This window comes from Bombus pascuorum, chromosome 16 (genome assembly GCF_905332965.1).
Source record: "Bombus pascuorum chromosome 16, iyBomPasc1.1, whole genome shotgun sequence".
In the NCBI taxonomy this organism is placed as follows: Eukaryota; Metazoa; Arthropoda; class Insecta; order Hymenoptera; family Apidae; genus Bombus; species Bombus pascuorum.
The window spans coordinates 1,204,546-1,225,219 of record NC_083503.1 but is presented as its reverse complement, the minus strand read 5'-3'; the positions used below and the strand labels follow the sequence as shown (position 1 = coordinate 1,225,219).

At 48.2% G+C, this 20,674-nt stretch overlaps 1 protein-coding gene across 1 annotated transcript in view; it reads left to right on the top strand.

Moving 5' to 3' along the window:
* The first annotated feature begins 676 nt into the window (after positions 1–676).
* The window catches only part of LOC132915042 (basic-leucine zipper transcription factor A), a 58,095-nt gene continuing 38,097 nt past the window's right edge, over positions 677–20,674 (top strand). The window contains exon 1 of the mRNA XM_060974669.1: positions 677–1,080. Within this exon, the coding sequence (XP_060830652.1) occupies positions 1,060–1,080 (21 nt within the window). The 5' untranslated portion in view covers positions 677–1,059. The remainder of the gene's footprint in view (positions 1,081–20,674) is intronic.

Here is a 20,674-nt window from a genome sequence, read left to right as displayed (position 1 = left end):
CGGTATGATCGCGCGTCGATATTCATGAAATTCATTCCGCATGATTTTGTATGAACAAAATATACACAATGGTGCGTGTTACTTCGACAACACGCGGACAACCGGTAGCGTGTAAAAATAAATTCTGAAACTTTCTTCGCGAACATTAAAGTACCCGCCACGCTCCCGTTATTACAACTTTACAAGCTGGAGAATAGCCAGGACCCTTTAATTTACGTTCATTCAAGAGGTGATCTTTCCCTCAATTTTTTTTTCTTTTTTTTTTTTTCTTTTTTTTCACCGACATTAGGAAATATCAATTTCCTACGATACAATAATGTATGTAACGTAAATCCCTACGCGTAGTTATATACGTTATATAACGATCGATACGAATCAAAAATAATTCAGTTTGTTTTAATAAAAGTTACGATAGCTGAAATCAGTAGGAGCAATACTATCTTTACGCTGTTTTCCTGCTTCGCTGTAATTCGTAGCGTGGATACGCTGATTTTTTAATACAGAAAAGACGTAAGTTTTATGTAAGAAGATAGTGGCAAGCGATTCGAAGATAGATACGAGGAGAGGTAAAGGGCTCGACGGGACAAGGCTACGGCACTGCGTGCCGTGCCGTCGTGCTAGAGTGCAGGTGGGCCGAAGTTCGACGGAAATAGCCGAGCGCTCACTCGGGGGAAAACCGAGCGGCGGTACACGACGAGTACTGTTGTCAGAGTATTCAGTAATGCTTTGCATGGCCAACCAGTCGCTAGTGGGCTCGTCAGTGAGAGTCGTGTCGTTCACTCGTAGTGATCGTGTGGTGTTACTCGACGAGCCTAGACAAGCGGTATTCTGAAACGTGAATCACAAGCGCACGGCGACGAATGTATCCGCAATCGTGAGAGTGCATTTCGTGAGACTGTGAGAGAGAAAACGAACAGAGTGTATTCACGGAGCGTACACCGACGGTGGAGCTTCGATTTCACGTACTATTTCTTCACTGAAAACAAAAAACCATTGCGCTACACTGTGTATGGTACACGAGCGATCCAAGATGCTGTCGTCAGTGCTAGCGAAATAATAATGTGGTGCGACGTTAGTCAGGTGAGTGAAAAGTGCTACGTCAGTTTCTTTTTCTTTTTTCTCCAACAATTTTTTTTCCCCCCTTTCGAAAACTGTGCCGGCCTGTGTTCGCCTGCCTCTAACGTTCTTGTACGGCCAGCCAAGAGAGCGTTACGCGAACACGACATCACAACGGCTACGAGGTGGTTGTGTGTCGCTTGCTGTGAAAAATTTAAACGTTGCTCGGTTCCTCGAGTTCGGTGTTCGTTACGCCAAGGGACTTTATCCTCGTTTCGACGCGACGTTTCTCAACCATCGAACGAGAGCCGTGTATCTCAACCGTGCCTTAGTACAAGTGGTTCTTCAGTGTGTGATTTTTCTGTCTCGACGACGGATACCTCGGATATACGATTCGTTACACGCAACTCTGATCGCCGAAGAGAACGTCTCGTCCCGCAGCGACGAGCGCAACTTGCAATTGAAAGTTAACTTCTCGTAACGCCTTGAAAGGCTGGCGCACATGAACGGCAGACACGGCGACGAATCTCCGTGGAAACTATTTTATCATCTAACCTCTGCGATTTCTTCTCATCCTGTGTGTGATCGTACAAATCGATGGGAAATATTGCATCAACCGGGTATAATCATGCCGCGAAACCGTGTTAATCGCCCGTCGGCTGCGAGTCATTGAATCGTACCGGGCATTCTCAAGTGCTAAGAAAAACCATAAACACTCGTTCGTTGATTCTTTTTTCATGCGTCGACATCGGAATCGATACAAATAATCGCCCCGAATTTTTTTTCGTCGTGTTTCGTCATTTCTCTCTCTCTCTCTCCCTCCCTCTCTCTCTCTCGCTCTCGCTCTCTCTCTCTCCCCCTCTGTCGGAGCATAACATTAGGAAACTCTGTGTACGTGAGAATCGGCGAGGTTTCACGTCGTCGACGTTATTTCCACTATGGTGTAGAAATTGATACAGCGGCGGATCAACGTCGTGCCGAAGTGTCAGATTTGACGCGTGGTAACCTCGTGTTCAGTAGTTTGAATTCGAAGCGATCCCGCGTTTCCTTGGGCTTGGGGACGAGCGGCGGAGGGAGCAGGAGGGTATAGAGGCGGCAGCAGCAGCAGCAGCAGCGGAGCAGAGTAAGAGGAGGTTGGGGGTGGAGAGGTGGAGGAGGTAGGACGGCGGCCGCGATGCTGGGTGGCGTAGTTAGGATGGCGAGAGGTGGGGAACGGTCGAGGTGGCTGTGGTAACGACGGTGGGTCGTGGGTCGCTACGTGCGGAGAGGAGGGGCAGCGTAACGAGCGAGAGAGAAAGAAGCAACGATAGGGAAGGAATAAGAGCACGAAGGAGAAACGTGTATATATACATATATATGTGTGTGTGTGTATATATATATATACTACACACGCGATATGAGAGACAAAGAAAGAGTTCTCGATAAAGAGAGAGAGCGAGATAGAGAAAGGTGACCGGAGGCTCCGAGGCTGGCTGCCTCTTCTTTACTTGGCCAGCGCTGTGGAGGAAACCTAGCGTCGCCTGTGCGTCAGGAGGAGCAAGGAGAAGGGTACGACGTTCACTAAGCAGCGGGCAAGGGGGGAGGGGGAAAGGGGCACGATTATGACCAACCATCAAGGGGGCAACGTCGTCATGGTTACCGCGACGACAACAACCCGACTCTGTTCTAAGGGATGTTTTTAAAAGCATATATTTACCTTTGCTCTTTTTCTCTCTCACCGATCGCGTGGAGGCGATAGGAACGACTAGTTTTTTCCTTTTTCACTCGCCGAATGTATGTAATGCATTTGTTGATGGCCCGGTTTCGTTTGATCAACCGAACGACCGTAACCTCTTCCGAACTGTATTCGTCCACGTTTCCAAACCGTGTTGGATCGTCGTCGAAATTTAAGGAACATGTTTCGTCATGCCATAGAGAATTTGTAAACTTGTACTTTAACCTGTGAGTATCTTCTGGCCGCTTTATTAGTTATAGCCGGGGCACAGAACATTCAGTGTGGATCGGTTACGTGACTATGCGGTATATCTCCGTGGCGGATTGGTTTTACCCACAAGCTACGAATATGCTCTAAAATGCTCCGTGTTAGTGAAATGCCAATGCGTAATAGGCGTATCTCGAGAAACAGCCGCGTTCGCGCGAAGACCGCGCTGTGTCCGACGGTGACAAAACCGGTCGAATCTGTGACTTCAGCGTTCTTGATACCTTTATCGTTTTATTATTCAGCAGGAAGTGCGTCGTAAGAATTTCTTCGTCTTTGGATCATACTGTATTCAGAGACATCTTGGCGACGTGATCTTTCCGCAAATTTCTAGTTATTTCTACTGATCTCTGTTCGTATACGAAAGGGTATCCTTCTCGCCTTGCAATCCTTGGAATATTTTCACGTCGAATTTCAATAATTCATAGAATATATGAGAACTATATATACACAATGTACTACGATTTTATGTATTTTTGAGGTTATCCCACGTCCAGTGCGATTGAGCGTACGATCGAACGCGTCCGTCGGACAATGTCACACGGCAGTTCTACCAACTGTCTGATCGAAACGAAAAAATCCTCGCGTTTTCACGAACGTTTCTATTGTGATAAATTTTGTTTTTAACGATTGAAGGAAAGCTCTGGCAGAGATTTCAAAGATATTGACAGAAAATAGCAACGTCTTTGCTAGTGACAGATAGTGCTTGGTACAGTTATGTAAGTGAGATATTTTCTTTCGATACGCTCGACCGATCGATCGACTAAAACTGACGCGTAATCTCGACGTCGGACATGGTCAAGAAATCGATCGATTATTTGTGCGAAAGGATAACGTTCTCTTGTCGTTTCCGCGAACAACTCGGTTTTCTTATTCTCCGTGGAAAAATCCAAATTAACGGAAGATATTAGTCACGCAGAAACAACTAATTTCGATCGCGATTAAAGAATCGTTCGACTTTTATGCACCAGAGTAGCATTTTCTTGTTATTTTCGAAGGTTTACGGCCATCTTACATCTACATCTGATTTTCAGACGTTACGATCTTCAGTATCTCGATTCAATCGCGATAATTCTGCGAATCAACCGCTTTTTTTTTACTCAAAGTGTATCGTTATCTCTTCGAATGCAAATTCAGATTATTATTTTTCATTTTTCCGAGGCAAATGCGTATAAGGCTGATTATTCGTGGAAGGATTTTCCGTAAACTCGTGTAACACTTACTCGCAATTATACATGTTCATCCTAGGGAATTATACATTTCGGAATCGCACATCTGTGTCTCTCAACTAACCCTTTCGTTCTCATGATAGTCGTACAGCTACATACATATTTAAAATTGCGAAGTAGAATGTTACTCTTAATCATTATATTTCATATACTCGTTGATCGTTATAACGTTTCTAGACGTCTAGAATGTTCCTACTAGTTCCTTATTTCTCACACGACACGCAGCCATATTTCCGACATTTGCTTTGTAACCAAAATATCTCTCCGAGCACTCTACGTCCATAATTAAGTAATTAATTAATTTCCACCGATATTTATTAATGCAAATGATGCAATTCTTTTTTGTAACAAAACACAACCAACGCGATATCTCGGTCGTACAAGATACACTTTTCATAAAGCACGTAAATATTTCTAGGTTATACGATATCGTAGATCGAACGCACAAAGATCAATGACCGAAACGATCGGCTAAAGTAAAATTTCTGGCACTCGTTTAATAAAATCTGACGTGCCAGAAAGTCTTCAACCTGGCCAAGATTCGAGTCGGAACAGACTTGTAAGGCGATCCTCCTGTGATTGTTGATTAGCTCGAACTTGGTGCGATCGCACAGAACAGAAATCGTCTTCTTGTAACAACTACATAAAGCGACACGACGGTCTTCTATGTTACATCGCTTTACCATTACAGTGAGAAGTTAGCTTTGAGAGACTGCAATACCTTTTTCTACGATAGTAGATTAATATCGATTGTTCGCTAAATGCCCACGGTGGCGTAGCAAGCGTTTTTCACGGATTTCTAACGACATCAAACGAATATTCGATAATAGCAAGACGAAAACAGACCTGCACGCGGAAACTCCGTCAAAACAGTTTTACGTCGAAAAATATAGTCTGCGGTATCGTTCGCTGCTCGGTACTACTGTGGCCAACAGGTTTTGGAAATAGCGATCCAGCGCCGTCTGTCGGATTATTCGATAAAGCGAACAGTCGTAGATCACGCACTTGTCTGTCGTAATTGTACAGAATAAACGAACGATTCCTAATTTGCAACACTTGGTTCGTTATCGCACTTTTTCCGCTTCTGTAAGATAAAAGGACGATCGAAAGCACCGGACGGAGACAGGTCGTATCGGCGATTTGCTTAAACCGACGAACGCCGATCGAGGGCCGAACACGCGCTTCTTCCAGCGTATTATCGCTCGATCAAACCGCCTACGGTTCTCTCCTTGCTTTACTTTAGCCAGTGCCTGATTTGACGTAATCTGGCCGTCTCGCTCGAGCTTAAACACGATGCAAGTATCGAAGCTCGGTCTCGCATCGGTTTCCCACCGCTACGAACGATTTCTATCCGCAGAGTTTTGACACCACTGCACAAGAGGGACCTCGCTGCGTTGTCCTAAGTTGGAACACTCGAGTAGCGGGCACGCACGCATCCGCTGTAACTTGGAGCGCTACCTAGAAATTGCGAGAGCTTAACCAGCTGGAGGATCGGTCGCGATCGGTGCTAACCACCGGGTGGAAGGTTTTCAGCGGGCAAAGGACAAAGACTGGCGGCAAGCGGGGAACACGGCGTGTGCCGCGAGCACCGGCGGCATAAAGCGGAGTCCAAGTTTCCCCCGTTACCCTCCTTGGTCGGCCTGGCCTCCAGCAGCTACTCCTCCTCCGCCTCCTCGTCCTCCTGCGGCGCATCGAGCCGCTCACCCACCATCACGGGCCATTAACGAGAGAGTTATCGACGCGCGATCTGTCAATAGGCTTCTCCCATTCATAAATTCGCCCGGCGTGTGGCGGCCGCATAGTTTTGCCGCGAAAACCACGTGGCGGCGGTGGCGCGCAACATCCTCTCCGTCGAGCTGCACCGCAACGAGCCGAGGCTCTACTACGTGATTTACGGGCCGCGTCCCCGTTTTAAATGCATGCAGAGTAACCGTGCGTATGCACGTCCTTCTCTATCTCTCTGTATCGCCGGCTCTTCCACCTTCCCAATCTTCTCCTCTCTTCCTCCGTCTCTGTCTTTGTCTGTGTCGTTGCATCGCGTAATCTCTTGGTTCCTTTGTGCGCCAATCTGTTTACGTATGCACAACGTGGCAGTGAAACGAGATCTACCGAGGAGCCGGTCGCACGCGCATTTTTCTTCCGCGTCTCGCGAATCCAGTCGACTCCTTCGCACTTGTTCAGCTTCGATAAGATTCGCAACACGCTGCGACGCACCGGCGAGTGAAGACGCGCGTCCTTCACCATTCCGCGGTCCCCTTGGAATCTCGTATCGAGACGTCTGTCTAATTCTCTTGTAGGATCAACCTGCTCGCTTCGCCGCAATCCGAGACACTTGTCAGTCGACGCAGCGGCAACTTGCACGTTAGAAAATTGGCTCGAAAATTCTCTTCGATCGGATTCTCGCGTCCGATCCTACCTCGGCCGATTTTTACGTGTAGCCGGTAGATGACGATAGAAAGCCTAGTTAACGTTGACGAAGCGCTGATAGAAGGGAAGTAACGCAAGGTGCGTGGCAATTGGCGCAGACGAAAGCTCAGCAACTCGAAGTAGCTCGTCCGACAAAGACGATAGTTGACGTTAATTAGCACGAGACGAAATAATCGAAGGCAAATGAAAGTTACTTGTAGGAAAAGTGGCGAGTTAGGCGACTCGAAGCGCGTGTCTGTCCGATGTAGGTTTGCGTGGTGCCAGCTAATTGTGGATAATTGTGGAACTTGATCGTCGACGCAGGTATATTCCTCGTCTCAGTTTCGATTCGACGGATCGCGTTGTGGCGAGAAGCAGAGAAATCACGGCGGACGAACCTTCTTCCGACACAGCGTGGTGAAGATACGAGGAAAATTCGAATAAGAGGCGTTTGATTTTGCCTGGAATACTCTCGCCGAAATTCCTCGTTTCGCAAATTGGCGTGCGACGCGCCAAACGCAAATTTCCCTGCGTAACAAGGGACGACGAGGGATAAGGATGACCCGTTCTTCGGCTTCGAGAGCCAACGAGATGGTTACGAGGGAATTCGCGTCCTAAGACGCTTCTTAATCGATGTAAAGACTGAAATATCGGTTGACTTGGATCGATGGAAAAAGACCGCGAGGGTTTGACGTTGCGTGGAGTATTCTCGAATAGGACATCCGCATTTCTCGTGGAAAATTATCTTCACAGGTTGGACGCGAACGCGAGCGAATTTCCTCGCAACGGATCATGGCAAAGATGAGGATGACGATGGACGTCGTTTTTCGCTTCCAAGTTCAAGGAGACTGACGCGACCATGTTAGTTATTGAAATATTATTATCGTCGTTATCACTTACATTTCGTCATTTTACGTCTCACGTTGCGCAATTGGATCATTGACGAGGCAGAAAGAAAATAATTGACGTTTCCTCGAGACATCCATCCTGCCGTCTTATCGCCGCCAGTTCCTGCAACCGACTCCAAACACTTCTATCGGTTTACGTTACACAGCAAGATAAATAAACCGAGTTTATAACGACGATGGGTGACACTCGACTGCCAGCGATTAGTCGTTTAATCGGCCGTCGATCGTCTCATTCATACTCGATATTCCTGGCCTTACGTTACGATGCCATTCAGTGCCAAGCAGTCTGGCGAGAGAAAACAGTCGCGGATTGCTGGAAATGCAGCCTCGACAGCGTTCGCGATAAGGAAACTCGGTACACGCGCGTACAACCGCGGTATCCCGAGAGACTTTGGCAAAAGTCGAGTCTCGAGACTCGTTGGTGGATTCGTCTGTCGGCTGAGCGTGCCGTTGGCTCGGCTCTCGTCCACCGAATCCACTTGTCTCCACGTAAACTCCCATCGCGCGAATGAAAAATCATATGTCGCCAGAGTCAGTGTATTTTTATTGTATTTATTGCACGAGTCGTGGCTCTGGCTGCTCTAGTCCCAGATTCCAAGCAAATGGAGAGTTTTAGTATGCTCCATTTCTCTAACCTCCGCGCGGCCCACCGAAATGACGCGGTTCGTCCCGAGTTTACAGCTGCGATGTAAAAGCATAGGGAAATCCCCCGATGAATTTTCTACGATGTCTTTTTTACGAATTAGAGATCCTCAGGTATCCGCTTGGTTAGCGTCGATTGACAATTTTTGGAAAAGTTTGCGAATATGGTTGCCGAGATCGCTGCCGTGGTTCGATGCGAGACGTGGAATTGATATGTGAATTTAACGAGTGGATCGGAAGCGCCACAGCAAGTTAAATATAGAAGCAAGATTCGGAATTACGCTCTTTGTTCCTATACTTTAGGCCGTATTTTAGCGTTAACCGATCTTTATCTACTGATACGATGGGATACTCGTTACGTAACGAGTGGAATAGGATCAATTTAATATTTCGAATTGGTCATTGTAAGAGTATGACGATCGTAGTTGACGGATAACTCGAGTGATCGTCGAGAGATACGATAAGGTTTACAGTTATATCGATCTAGATTTGATACGAGCATCAAATTCTAGTTACGTCGTTTGAAATTTACCTACAAAAAGACCGTCTTACTCTGCTCTGTCTTAGTTCGAATGGTTTACTCGCTGCGATTATCCGTTCTCGATCTCCAAACCAAATCGACGAATTCCAATTAAATTGTGTCTGGACATGTTGGGAACATCAGCAGCGAATCTTTCAATTCGCGAGCACGGAAGCCGTCGAAATCTCAAGCTCCACCTTCCCTCGCTGACTCGCGTAAAAATGTCAATTTTAATGCAAAACACGAGCCACGCGTCGGCAAGAGATGATCGTATTCAGCTGCGTAAAACGACGAAGCCGCGGCGCAGACACCAAGTAACGCGAACGAACCAACGCGATCCGATGCGTTGGATCACGACTTTGGCGCGATACACGGCTTATGGAAAAAAGCTCACGAGACGAGATAGAAGTATGACCTACGCCACTGTTTGGCGGCCGCTGATAACATCGCTGAATCACGAATTACGAATGTTACGTTGCGTCTGGCATCTCCCACTGTCCCCCTTTCGATGCAAAGACAACCGTAGCACGTGGCGCGTTTGTCGTCGATCGTGTGTACACGCGCAGAGAGACAAGCCCGCGTTGCACTCTGTGTCCCGTTTTGTTTACGTTTTACCGGCGTGCCTGCGGCCGATTGAAAAATTCGCAACCGCTGGCGCGCGCGCGTGTGTGCCGTAATTCACGCATCGACGTGACGAACTCGGAACCGTTCGCGTGTCACGCGCGGTTACAAATGAAAACGAGAGTCGGCTTCCTTTTTTCGTCTTTTTTCCTACGGACGAAAATTAAAACCAACTGGAATCGACGCCGCATCGCTGAAATAACACTTTCATACGACATTTTTTACACGCGCGCTACATGCCAATTCCTGTTTAGTTAAACTAATTACCAGGCTTTTTTTATCTCTCTCGATGACATTCGTCGGTAATGTAATTATTGGCCGTGATACTTTCTACTTGTGAATGAAACCTTCGACGCGTACGTGGAATTTCATTCTTCGGAGCGGCTTCCTGGATGCTAACTTTGCTAACAGTTGTAAAACATTCGGCGTTCACGTGCTTCATCGCGTGCTTTCGTATGTTAATGCCTCGTTCGAAACAGTAGCGGCAAGTTAGTTTATTCTTGTCTTTTATCGTATAAATTTTGAGGCTGCTTTCATAGTCGCAGGACGAGCTGTACACCGTGCGAAGCGAAAAGCACAGGCTGAGAATCCTACGATCGACGAAGCTGCATCGCGTGGCCGAACGGAGTCGTAGAAAATAAAAAGCTACCAGGACAATGCTAGACCAGGAGCGCTGAAAACAGCTGAGATTAAAACACCTGAAAATCGTTTGGTCGATCGCCCTAAAGCGGTCGAACAGTCCCGAGCATTGGAAAACGACATTCAGCCTGACTTGCAACCGATCCTCGTTAATTTCCCATGCAACGAAAGCTGTTGTTAGCGTGGAACGACTAATTGAGCTTAATCGGAAGCGCCTGGTTCGTCGCTCTGGAGCGACGCTAAGAAAGAAGCCAGGACTTGGAGACGAAAATTTGGAAAACGGTGGCAGGAAAAGAACTTGCAACTCTCGGTCGTTGATTTTCCAGCTGATTAGCGGCATTTCCGTAACGCAAGAAAAGCCGTTATCGTCTTAAAGTAGCCAAAGTGAAATCACTGGATCGTCGTGCCGGCTGTTAGAAAAGAAGCCAGTAATTGACCGATAGAAGCGAACTAACGGTAGCAGTGGAGCAACATGGACCGCCGGAAGAATTTGCACGTCGTTTAAAAACAAGCTTCGTTTCCAACAACCATCCCGCGTCAATTTTCCACTTTATTAGCCGCGTTTCCCCGCTAAGCATCCTCCTCTCTCGCTGGTGGAAACGAAAAGCACGCGGAACGGTAGCGTGATTTAGCGAAGAAACGGGGCCATAATTCACGCGTCTAATTCGATTGCGCGTTGCGAGGTATTCGAAATAAATCCCGCTTGCCTGCGGCTCTATAACAACCTGGCATCAGCATAGAAAGCAAGAAAGAAAGAGAAGAGAAGAAAATCAAAGTTTGCAGCGGGTGTCTAACTTTCGAGCATTCCTGCCACGTGCCGTTAACGGTACCGGCTAGTTACAAGTACCCACCACCGTTTTCCACCGAAAGTAACCGTTAGCAAGTAGCCACACACGTACCACAGCCCTCGCTGTACGCGTCCGCGTCGAATCGGCGTCTTCGCGCGGCCAAAAGGTGCACCGATAACCACGCACGTATATCGCCCTATTGGAGCTGGTGTCAGGGTGAGAGACAGCTTTGCGGTAGGTTAAGGTTAGACACGAGAATGCCCCCTCCCTCTCCGTCCTTCTCTCCCTTTCTCTCATTCTCTCTCGTCCCTTTCTTCTTTCCACGGTGATGAAGCTTTTGTACGAGCAAATTTCACGCCCACCACCGCTGATGGTTTCGTAATTGCGAAGGGAATACACCGAGAGAGGAAACGAAGGAGGCAGCAGTCTTGGCGAGACTTTCGCCTGGACCAGACTCGACAGCCGAGAACACAGTCTCCTTTCTAATCGGGGCGAGAGCGTCTCGACGTCGCCTTGCACGATTCTTCCGTTCCTATGGAAATTGTGGCCGACGAGGATACCGGTCTTCGGTGTCTTGCGAGTTTATCTCGCCTTCTTACGTTTCGCTTCTTCCTACACTTTCCTCGCACACGTCCGTCAGGTGAAACGCATCGCGAAGAACTGCCATTCGCCCGCCCATTTTGTCGTTTATCGCATGCTCGTAGGTTCCAGGGACGTTGGGATGATCTTAGGGGACAGTCTCCTGTTCCATATCGTAGCTCTCTGGCGCTACTTCCTACACCGCGCGTATCCCCGTTCTTTACGCTCGATGTCTACCATATTTCTTGGACTTGTTCGTATCGCACGTGTTATTGCTGACGTGCCTGTACTTGCGTCTAAGAACTCGCGGCTGAACCTGCTTATTAGATCCCGCTAATCCAAAGTGCTCTAAACCGAACCACAGCTTGGGCTACTTGTCTTGTCCTCCCCCCGCTCCTCGCCGCTCTATCCAGCCTTCTCAACCAGTTCACAGACGCTTCTTCTTCTGCCTCTTCGCTTCATAATTCTTCTATATCCTCGCCTCGCGTGTCTCTCGGAGTCCCAAGGTCTCTCTCCCATAGAGCACGCCTTCCTTCTCCTTCGTTTCCCAACTTTTGCCTCGTCCTTCCTACACCGACGTACAACGCGGTACAGCGATCTGTATAGTGGACCTATCTGTTACTTTCATCTGTTCGATCGACGGCGCCAGGGAATAATTGGTAAAAGTTTGGACACGAGGCACTGTCCGAGGAATCAGCAAGCAAGGTTAACGACCCGTAAAAATTCCCTTTGTCCAGACGTTTAGATGGCTCGTTCGATATAATGAAACAGGAATAATGCCACCTGTCCGCCACTGACCGCTCATTACGCCTTTCTCATAGACTCCTCTCATGCACGAGTTATGCGAGCAGGTGTGTTGCTTCTAGCAACCGTGTCACTCGTCGACCCTTGTTTCGCCAGCGGCTCCGAATTCTTTTCTCTGACTTCTTTCGTTTACCCAATGATCCCTCCCTCTCTCTCTCTCTTTTTATCCCGGCGCTATTCGGCCTTGAACCTTTAATCCTCGTAGCGTAACCCTCCGCTATGTTTCTTCCTTCTTTCCCTCTCCCCCTCACTCTGCTAACTCTTTCTTTCTGTATTCTCCTTTTCACTTAACCAGCACCCTTACATTGTACTTTTATTGGTCTTTACCGGTACCGGCATTGTTCACCGGCTGTTCGAAATTATATCACCGGCTCGTGCCTCTTTCATTGTTTTCCGGATGAATGAAAGCCGCTTGCAGCGGTCGTTGTTCCTACGACCGCGGTGTTTAGCATTTTACGATCGTTTTCTCTCGCACTTCGATCGACTCGTTGTTTTTAATTCCCCAAGCGACGCGATCCTTTGTTTTTCCCATTTTCATCCGTCTCGTTCCCTCCCTTCCATCGCTATTTACTCCTTCTCCATAGTTCGTCATCCCGTTTCTTCGGAGGACAGCCCGTGCGAGGTTGGACATAATTTGGAGACGTTAGGAGCGCAAGGCGCGCGGTGTATGCCTGCCGTGCAATTGCCCTTTCAGCGAACGATATTTACTATGCCTTTATCGAGCTGACAGTGTGCTGCGCATACTTTGAACAATAAGAAGCCTTCTCAGGCAATAATAGTGCGATTATCGCACGCAATGTACCCTCGTTCGAATCTGCTTTGTACGACACCTTTCAGCTTCCGTCCGACCAGATACCGTAGCAAACGGAAGACTCGTTTCAGCGAACCGATAGTGAACCAACGCAGTCAGTAGCGAAATTTCGGAGAATCGGCTCGCGAGTCCGCGCTTTCTTCCATCTTTCGTCGATATCCCTCGTAGCGGAGCGCTGGTCGATCGTCTTCGTGTGATGCGTTTAATCGAACGTCGGATATTTGAGTTAAACACACCTAAGGTTGTGGCCTCCGTACCTGTATACAGAAGGGAATGTCGTCGGTGTGTATTTCTTTGCGCAGGAGATCAACGCGATACTTTAAGGACATTATAAGCGAATGTAACTGGAAATGAATAAATTTGTCTGGTCGAATGGGAAATCTTTTCCTCTGCACCTATACCGCGCGAAGTAATTTTATATGGAGACACATAGAACAGGAAGTTGCGGACTAAAAATACGTAATTTGTGGTGAAAGGGTTGAGCTGTTTATAACTTTGCGTCCAACCTGAATCACGCGTTAGTCCTTTCACTCAGCGGCTGACCGATAAAATCATTTAACCTCTTTAAGGGTGATCTTATTAAGGCCAAGAAGCACCGTCCTTGTGTTTTCTTTCTTTGCTTAGGCATATTTACGTAAGACGGAAATATTTTGAAAATACTCGACAGGAGTACTTCACACCCATACACACGTAATGTCGTAAATCTCGAGGTAATTCGGGCGAGCGATTCCGAAGTCTGAAAATGGAGTTTATTGTGAAAATACTTGAATGAACGATTAATACCGATCTATAACAGTAAACAATAAACGACAAGTTCTGTGCAACGTCTACCTGAAAATCGATTCTGAGCTATCTTTTTCCGTCGATCTTTGTTGAAGATCATCGCTTCTAAGAAAACTCTACATCTGGTCCTTGAGTTTTCTCAAGCACCGAAACCATCGACAGCCATATAGACAAAAGACTGGGCCTGTACACAGACGACGTTGGCTTCAGGGTTTTCAGTCATAGGGTAACACATGCCAGCGTGCGGATCTGGACCAGCTCAATTGCATCCCCATTTGTATTTACACTTCGGTATTTACAAAAATATATTTTCTTCCTTCGTATACACGTACATCTAATAACCTCAACAATGTTCAATGTTTAAGCAATTATTCTTTCTCGTCTATCTCCGACGTTGCTCTCTGGGGAACGAGTGTCCCTCGAAATGGTTCGCAAAAGGAAAGAAAGTCGCTCCGTCCGCGAAACGAAGAAAATCGCGCTGTCCGTAAACAGAGACTCTATACACTCGAACTCTAGGGAACTTACATATACACGATCTTTCGGAATCGCGTTTCCCATTCACACCGTCGCTGATGAATCGTCCGACGCCTAATAATCGTCCGTGGAAGCGAGTAATCGCGACTGCAGCGAAGAAACTATGGCGGATGGCAATGTCGAAGCGGTTGAGAGGAATTTCGCTTAGCCGGAAATAACAGGGCAAAGTTTGAAGCGATATTGTCGAAGGTTCCGATAATTCCCTAACGATCATTCGCTGATCGCCGTACTTGCAATATTTACGAAGCAAGTTGCGCGTGCTGGTCGCCTTGGAGAAGTTAAACCGATAATTCGCCAATTATTTGCCGCTTAGCGGCGTTGTTCTTCGAACCGCGCGATTCCATTAGCAACCATACGCGAGTCCATCGCAGCGCTCTCCGCCCGAAACGACAATTTCTCTCGCAAACAAACGCTTCCGCCTGTACCGGCCGTGTCCGACCACGCGAATACCAAGGCGAATGGAACGAGTGGAAACACGTAGAACGTAGAACGACGGGCCCGGTGCCGTTGTATCTCGACCGCAACAGCGTCCCCGGAGCACGTGTCGCCGCATACGTATGCAACACGTTCACGGACCTCTTTCTTCCCGCCAAACGGCCGAAACGAGTAGCAGCCGACCGACGACGCGTGTGTGCTCCGGTGCACACGCGTTTAATACAAGGCGGTCGCGCGCGTCCCCGTGACATTGACAATCGCGCGCCGCGAACCAAGCGTGTGCGTTCTCACGTGAAACTCTGTGTGTACACCGGCTGTGTACGTCGCGGCGCCCGCGAACAGCATTTCTCGCGTGTTCTCCGGACGCCGGCGGATGCGTTAGGCTTGGCGTAGATCAGGGATCGGACTCTGCCGGCATTTTACAGCTGCGCGAGTAACAGCAGATCTGTAGCTTTCGCGTTGATCGGACGCTGTTCTCGTCAGCTTCGCGTAGCTTCTTCCTTGGAAATGGTGTTCTGCTCGTGGAATGCTGGGAGGGAATGACGCGATGGACGCGTTCTTTTTCCTTTCCTTCGGACTATTCTGTTGATAAAAATCGTGGAACGCTTCTTCTTTCGTAGTCGAAAGAAAGAGCGGAATATAAGGAAGACGGTAGCGTTGATGTCTGTCGAAATATCACGCGCATCGCGAGTCGTGTAGAGCCGTGGAGGACAGCAGAGAAAGAACTGAGGTGCGCGATTTTTCATCGGAACTTTCCGCTGAATATCGCATCGCGTTAAATAGTTTCCTTGCGTTACGAGATTCCAAGGATCTTGCAGCGTGGTTAATCGCAGAGTCGCTGAATTTTCGTGCGAGAAACAGACGCAGCAATAGAAATAAATATTTAGTAATATCGACAGATTCACATTTCTAATGTTTAGTTAGAAATCAGGGATACGATAACCTCGTGATCTGGAAACGGCGATAGCGTACAAACAGGCAGATTTGCATTTCTAATGCGGCGACGATGCCACGATCGCGCGCGTCGTTGGATTTTCCTACGAAAAACATTTTTCACGTTGGATGATTAGCGATGAAATTTCACTGCGACACGCTGTGTGATTCGGCAGATTTATAATCTTGCCAACGTACATTATCGTAATAACGCGTCGATCCCGCTATCGGAAATACTTTTAAGGTTTACCGTAGATTAGCGTTGTGACGTCCACGCGATTTCATACGGCGCTCTGACGTTCTATGATTCGCTAGATTTATGTTTCTAACGATGCAATGCACGTGGTCGTGTGATCCTGGTATTAGAAATACTTCTGAGGCTCGGCGGCGGATCCGTAACGTGATGTCAGTGCGACTTTGCAGCGATGACGCTGTGCAATTCGGTTGACTTTACTTATCTTACCATGTAATTGCGTAATGCATGCTGCTGTACGATCCCGTTACATCGAGTACAAAGATGCCGAAACACAACGCGTCGCACCGTTAGCGTGACTAGTCTCTCACTCGACGGCTATTAATCCACCAACACTCGATATGGATGGACGAATGCAACTTTATTAGACGCTATCTAGTAATTAGAAACTATATTTCGCTCTGTACAATCCCATCGCTAATAGCGACGAGCTAATCGATAGCGATATAATCGCCAGGTCCCATTAACAGCGTCGTTCCTTGTACGTAGCAGCGCAGGCCGCATCTACTTAATATTTCTCGGGCCATTGCTACGATAAATGCCTGCTTCGGCCAATGAAATGCGTTTCATCCCAACACCCGTGTCATACGCTCGTAAGAATCCAGAGAAAGTATTGGAATACTTGCTCGCTGCACACCTGTACGTAAGACAGCCTTTACGAACACCTATGTACCACGCGCGTCGTTCGTTGGCACTGTAACGACAGCCGACCATCGTTTTTATCGTTGGTCGGATCCGAAGATGTACACAGAAGCTAGAAAATATTGGGCGCGAGAAAAAGAAACAAAGATGCTTGAGCGATCGATTACCCGTACCCTAACAAACGTGGGTGTTCAACGAGACTCCAGGCTATCCAGGCTACGTGCTAATCTGTTTTATCAAGCACGTCTCCAAGTTGATTTGAAATTTCCAGCGCTGGCAAAGTGCTAGCTGCTGGCAGAGACGTCGGCCGACTGTTCTTGGCCGATAGGAGCGCGAACCAAGTGTCTGCGTTCTCGACGAGAGACGGCGTGGTGCGCACCTGGAACTGGTCGCGATACATAATACAGGCGCGTAGGAGAGTCCGCACGACGCAACAGAGGAAGCAACAGCTGACGATATCGACGTGAACGAGGACAGTTTATGTACTTTCTACGCGGGGGAGGCAGGCAGGATGATCCACGTGTATGCGTGAGAGGTTCTCGCGTTACAGGGGCCACCGGTTCCTATATAGCGTAAAGTACGATGTAAACACACGTGGATGAGCGAGAGAAAGGGTAGAGAGAGAGAGAGCTAACGGCGTGGCAACATATAGGAATCGTCGGAGTGTGCGTCGATGCATTGTGATGTCGCCCTCTTCTACCACCGTCGGCTCTCTACCCCTACACAACGGTTTACACACACTGTGTGCATGTGTGTACATACCTCCTCCTTTCACTACCCATCGACTCGTTCCATCCCTTTCGACCACAGCGAGATCGTTGTGCACTTGGTCGCGCGCCCCTCGCTTCTCTACATACACCCTTCTTGTCCTACAACCGGCTATACGCTTTGTCCTCGTCCATTCGTCGATCCCATTCCGATCTTCGTCGATCGATCCAGTTGGCGACCGATTCACACCTGTTTTGCGCGATCGTCCATCCTCCGTCGAAGAGACCGCGACAGTGGACAGGCTTGGGAAAGCGACTCCTTTAAGTGAGAACCTTCGACGTCGAAGTCGTGGCCCTTTTCCTTTTTCGAAATTTCCCAATTTCAGGATCTTTTAGCCACCTTTTGCAACCCCTTTCTTCTTGAAAAAAGCCGCAGAATTATCCCCGTTTCCCCTGGCTTACGATCTTCATCGAGTACCCCGCGTTCTCGTATTTCGCACGCTCGCATCGTTGCCTAATACTCTTGACGCTAAACCGAAGCAATAGTGCAACGATCGGCATCCGATTTTCCGCCTTCTCAGTTACCAAACTGCAAGTGTTTTCGATAATATCGATATTTACTCTCGTCGAGACTGAAACACGGCTACTCGCGTTGCTTCGATTCCAATCGACAGTGCGTTTGCGCTTAATGTCGTTGCTGCAGTATCCCATTGATATCAACGATATGTATATAAAAATAGGTAAATTCTACAGGCTGCTTTACTCTTCGAGAGACAGTCGATGAAACGTACTTAGGATACTCGGGCTCGGTACGTACATACATAGGCGCGTTGAACTTGTGTTTCTGTTGGTGTGAGGGCGCGCGCAAGACTCTTGAATGTCGTCGGGAGAAACTTGCAAGGTATGTACATCGTTGGGACTCGGCTACACAGCGAACACGCGACGTTGTATGGAAGTTGACCGTGAATGAAGCCTATTTGCGTACGAGCAATAACAGGTGACACTCTCCACGGTTGTTTACCTTCCCTATCGGCAAAAAGCCGGACGTGGAAATCCGCGGGGGCGAGGGAACCGACGAAAGAGAGACAGAACGCGCGAGAGGGGAACAGAGAGGCGGCCAGGGACCACGTGGCGTGTGTTGTATTTTAAAGAACGAGCGAGTAGTCGCGCGTGCTCTACCATCAACCGTGTACACCGTGTGTGATCCACTTTTCCACCGACCGCCGTAAGCTCTTCGAGGAACGTGCAGGATCGCTTATTCGCGCTTATGTCACTGCGTCGTTAAACGGTTTTCGCACTACGAATGATGCTTGGGACCAATGTTTCGTCTGACTTACGAACTTACTCGCCAACGTTGTCTCCGCGTCGTTCGCTCGCCATCTTTCCAAAGGCTTTCACGTATCGTCAGCGTTTCGGTTATACGTTTATACGTGTGTGCTTCGTACGTTTTACACGATCGTATCGTTTCTTTGCTCGCATGGTGAAACGAAGTTGGAGAGCTGGTATGGAACCGTGCAGGCTCCGCTGCGGGGCCCGAGTACCTCGCTTCGTAATTATTTTCTAGATATATGATACGTGGCATGTAAATAAGAATAGAACACCTCGTTGAATCTGTCGTAAATATTTGCCGGCTCCTAGGACTGTCGTTACAGTTTGAAGTGTTCGACGAAACTCTCGACAACGTAGATCTAAATAGAACCGAGCGCGAGCCTTGCAAAGTTAAACACTCGATCGGAGTGTCGTAAGAACTGCGTATTGAAATACTTAATTTCTCCGTACGAATCGATTGATCTTCTTTCTTCAAATATACACGCGCAAACGCGTAATCGTCTTGGATGTGGCGCTACCCATAACGTCTCTTGTTGTTTAAACGTGAAATTGCTCCCAGCGACGTGTCAACTTTTCGAAATAGAAATAGAGATACAATCGTGTGTATGCCTGCTAATTACGATCGTAATACAGTTTAGAAACACGTGGAACGCGGTTGATTCTATTAACTCTCTTATTAGAAGAGATCGTGACTCTTGGGAATGGTCGTATAAGTCACGCGTTTACATACTCGACGTGTAACAACGTTAACGTTACTCGTACTATAAACCCTGTAAAAACAAACGCTACACCAACAAAAACACTTAGCTTTACCGAAAGATACCCGTGCTTCTGTACAACCGATACAAAGTCCGCTTGTTCTTCCGATCGCCAGGAATTGGCACGCTTACGTCGGTAAATACAGAAACGTCTTGCGAGCCGTATATATAGCAGCGGGTACACGTGGAGCAAGATAGATCTACAAACACGTATACATTTTCGCCAGGCTACCAACACACCGGCGCGACTCACGCTTAATCGCGTTGGCCGTACGCGTCTCTCCTTGTCTGTTGCTCGGTCGGGTCGCGCCGCTCACACGTACACGCACACGCACGCGCGCACGTAGAGAAACGTGCAGGGGATGTGCGAACGTCCCCCCAACGAAGAAATGCTCGGACGGATCTCCGAAGATCACGTGCTGCGCATAACTTACATTCCCACCACTCCTTTCGGGTAGCACGTGCCTCCACGGTTCTCTCTCTATATATCTCTCTATCTGCTCGTATCTCTCTGTCTCGCTTCTCAGCGGTGCCCTCTCCTCCCCGTTCTTCCCCCGTCCTTCGCATTTGATTCCGCGATTCGGTTCAATCGAATGCTATACGATCTTAGACAGTCAGTCGCCTCCCGCGACGCCACACCGACGGACTTGCGACTGTACCACGCTGCCTCCGCGCCATCCGGAGAAAGCCAGTCGCTGGCTCTCTTCCTGCAGTCGCCTACGAGATACACGCAGCGAATACCTACATCGGCTTCAATTTCAATAAATCCTAGAACCCCCGCTCTACGTCTTGCAATTATAAATCCTAGAATGCCCTCGGTGAGGAACAGCGATGGATGGGCAGAGCAGGACGTACTATATTTATTTACCAGCCGTGTAACTAGGTGTAAAAGTTAGACGTTAGGTGCAGGAGAATGCCGGGAAAAGTAACTCTGTTGGAGTTTAGGATTTAATCACCGCAGTATCGAACGTAGACTCGTCAAATTTCATCGTTGCTCGATTCACGGTATTTTACAGGTATTCGATGATAATAGGTTATGGTTGTGCGCCGTGGTTGCAATGGCGAACGGACGAAGACGCATCGAGAAGCTAACTCGATCCGACGGTGGCCGCTTTCGCGTGACAAATAGATCGCCACGTGGTTCAGGTTATCCCTTGTTTCCCCCTGCGCATCTCTCTCCACCCCAGTTTCCCCCCTCGACATTCTGGCCAACTGTAAATTCACGTGCCTACACACAGGTGGCACCGCCCTCTTGCCAAGTGCATGTACGAACTGGAACGAGTACTCCCTTTGGAGGTATGGATACGTGTGTCTCTCTG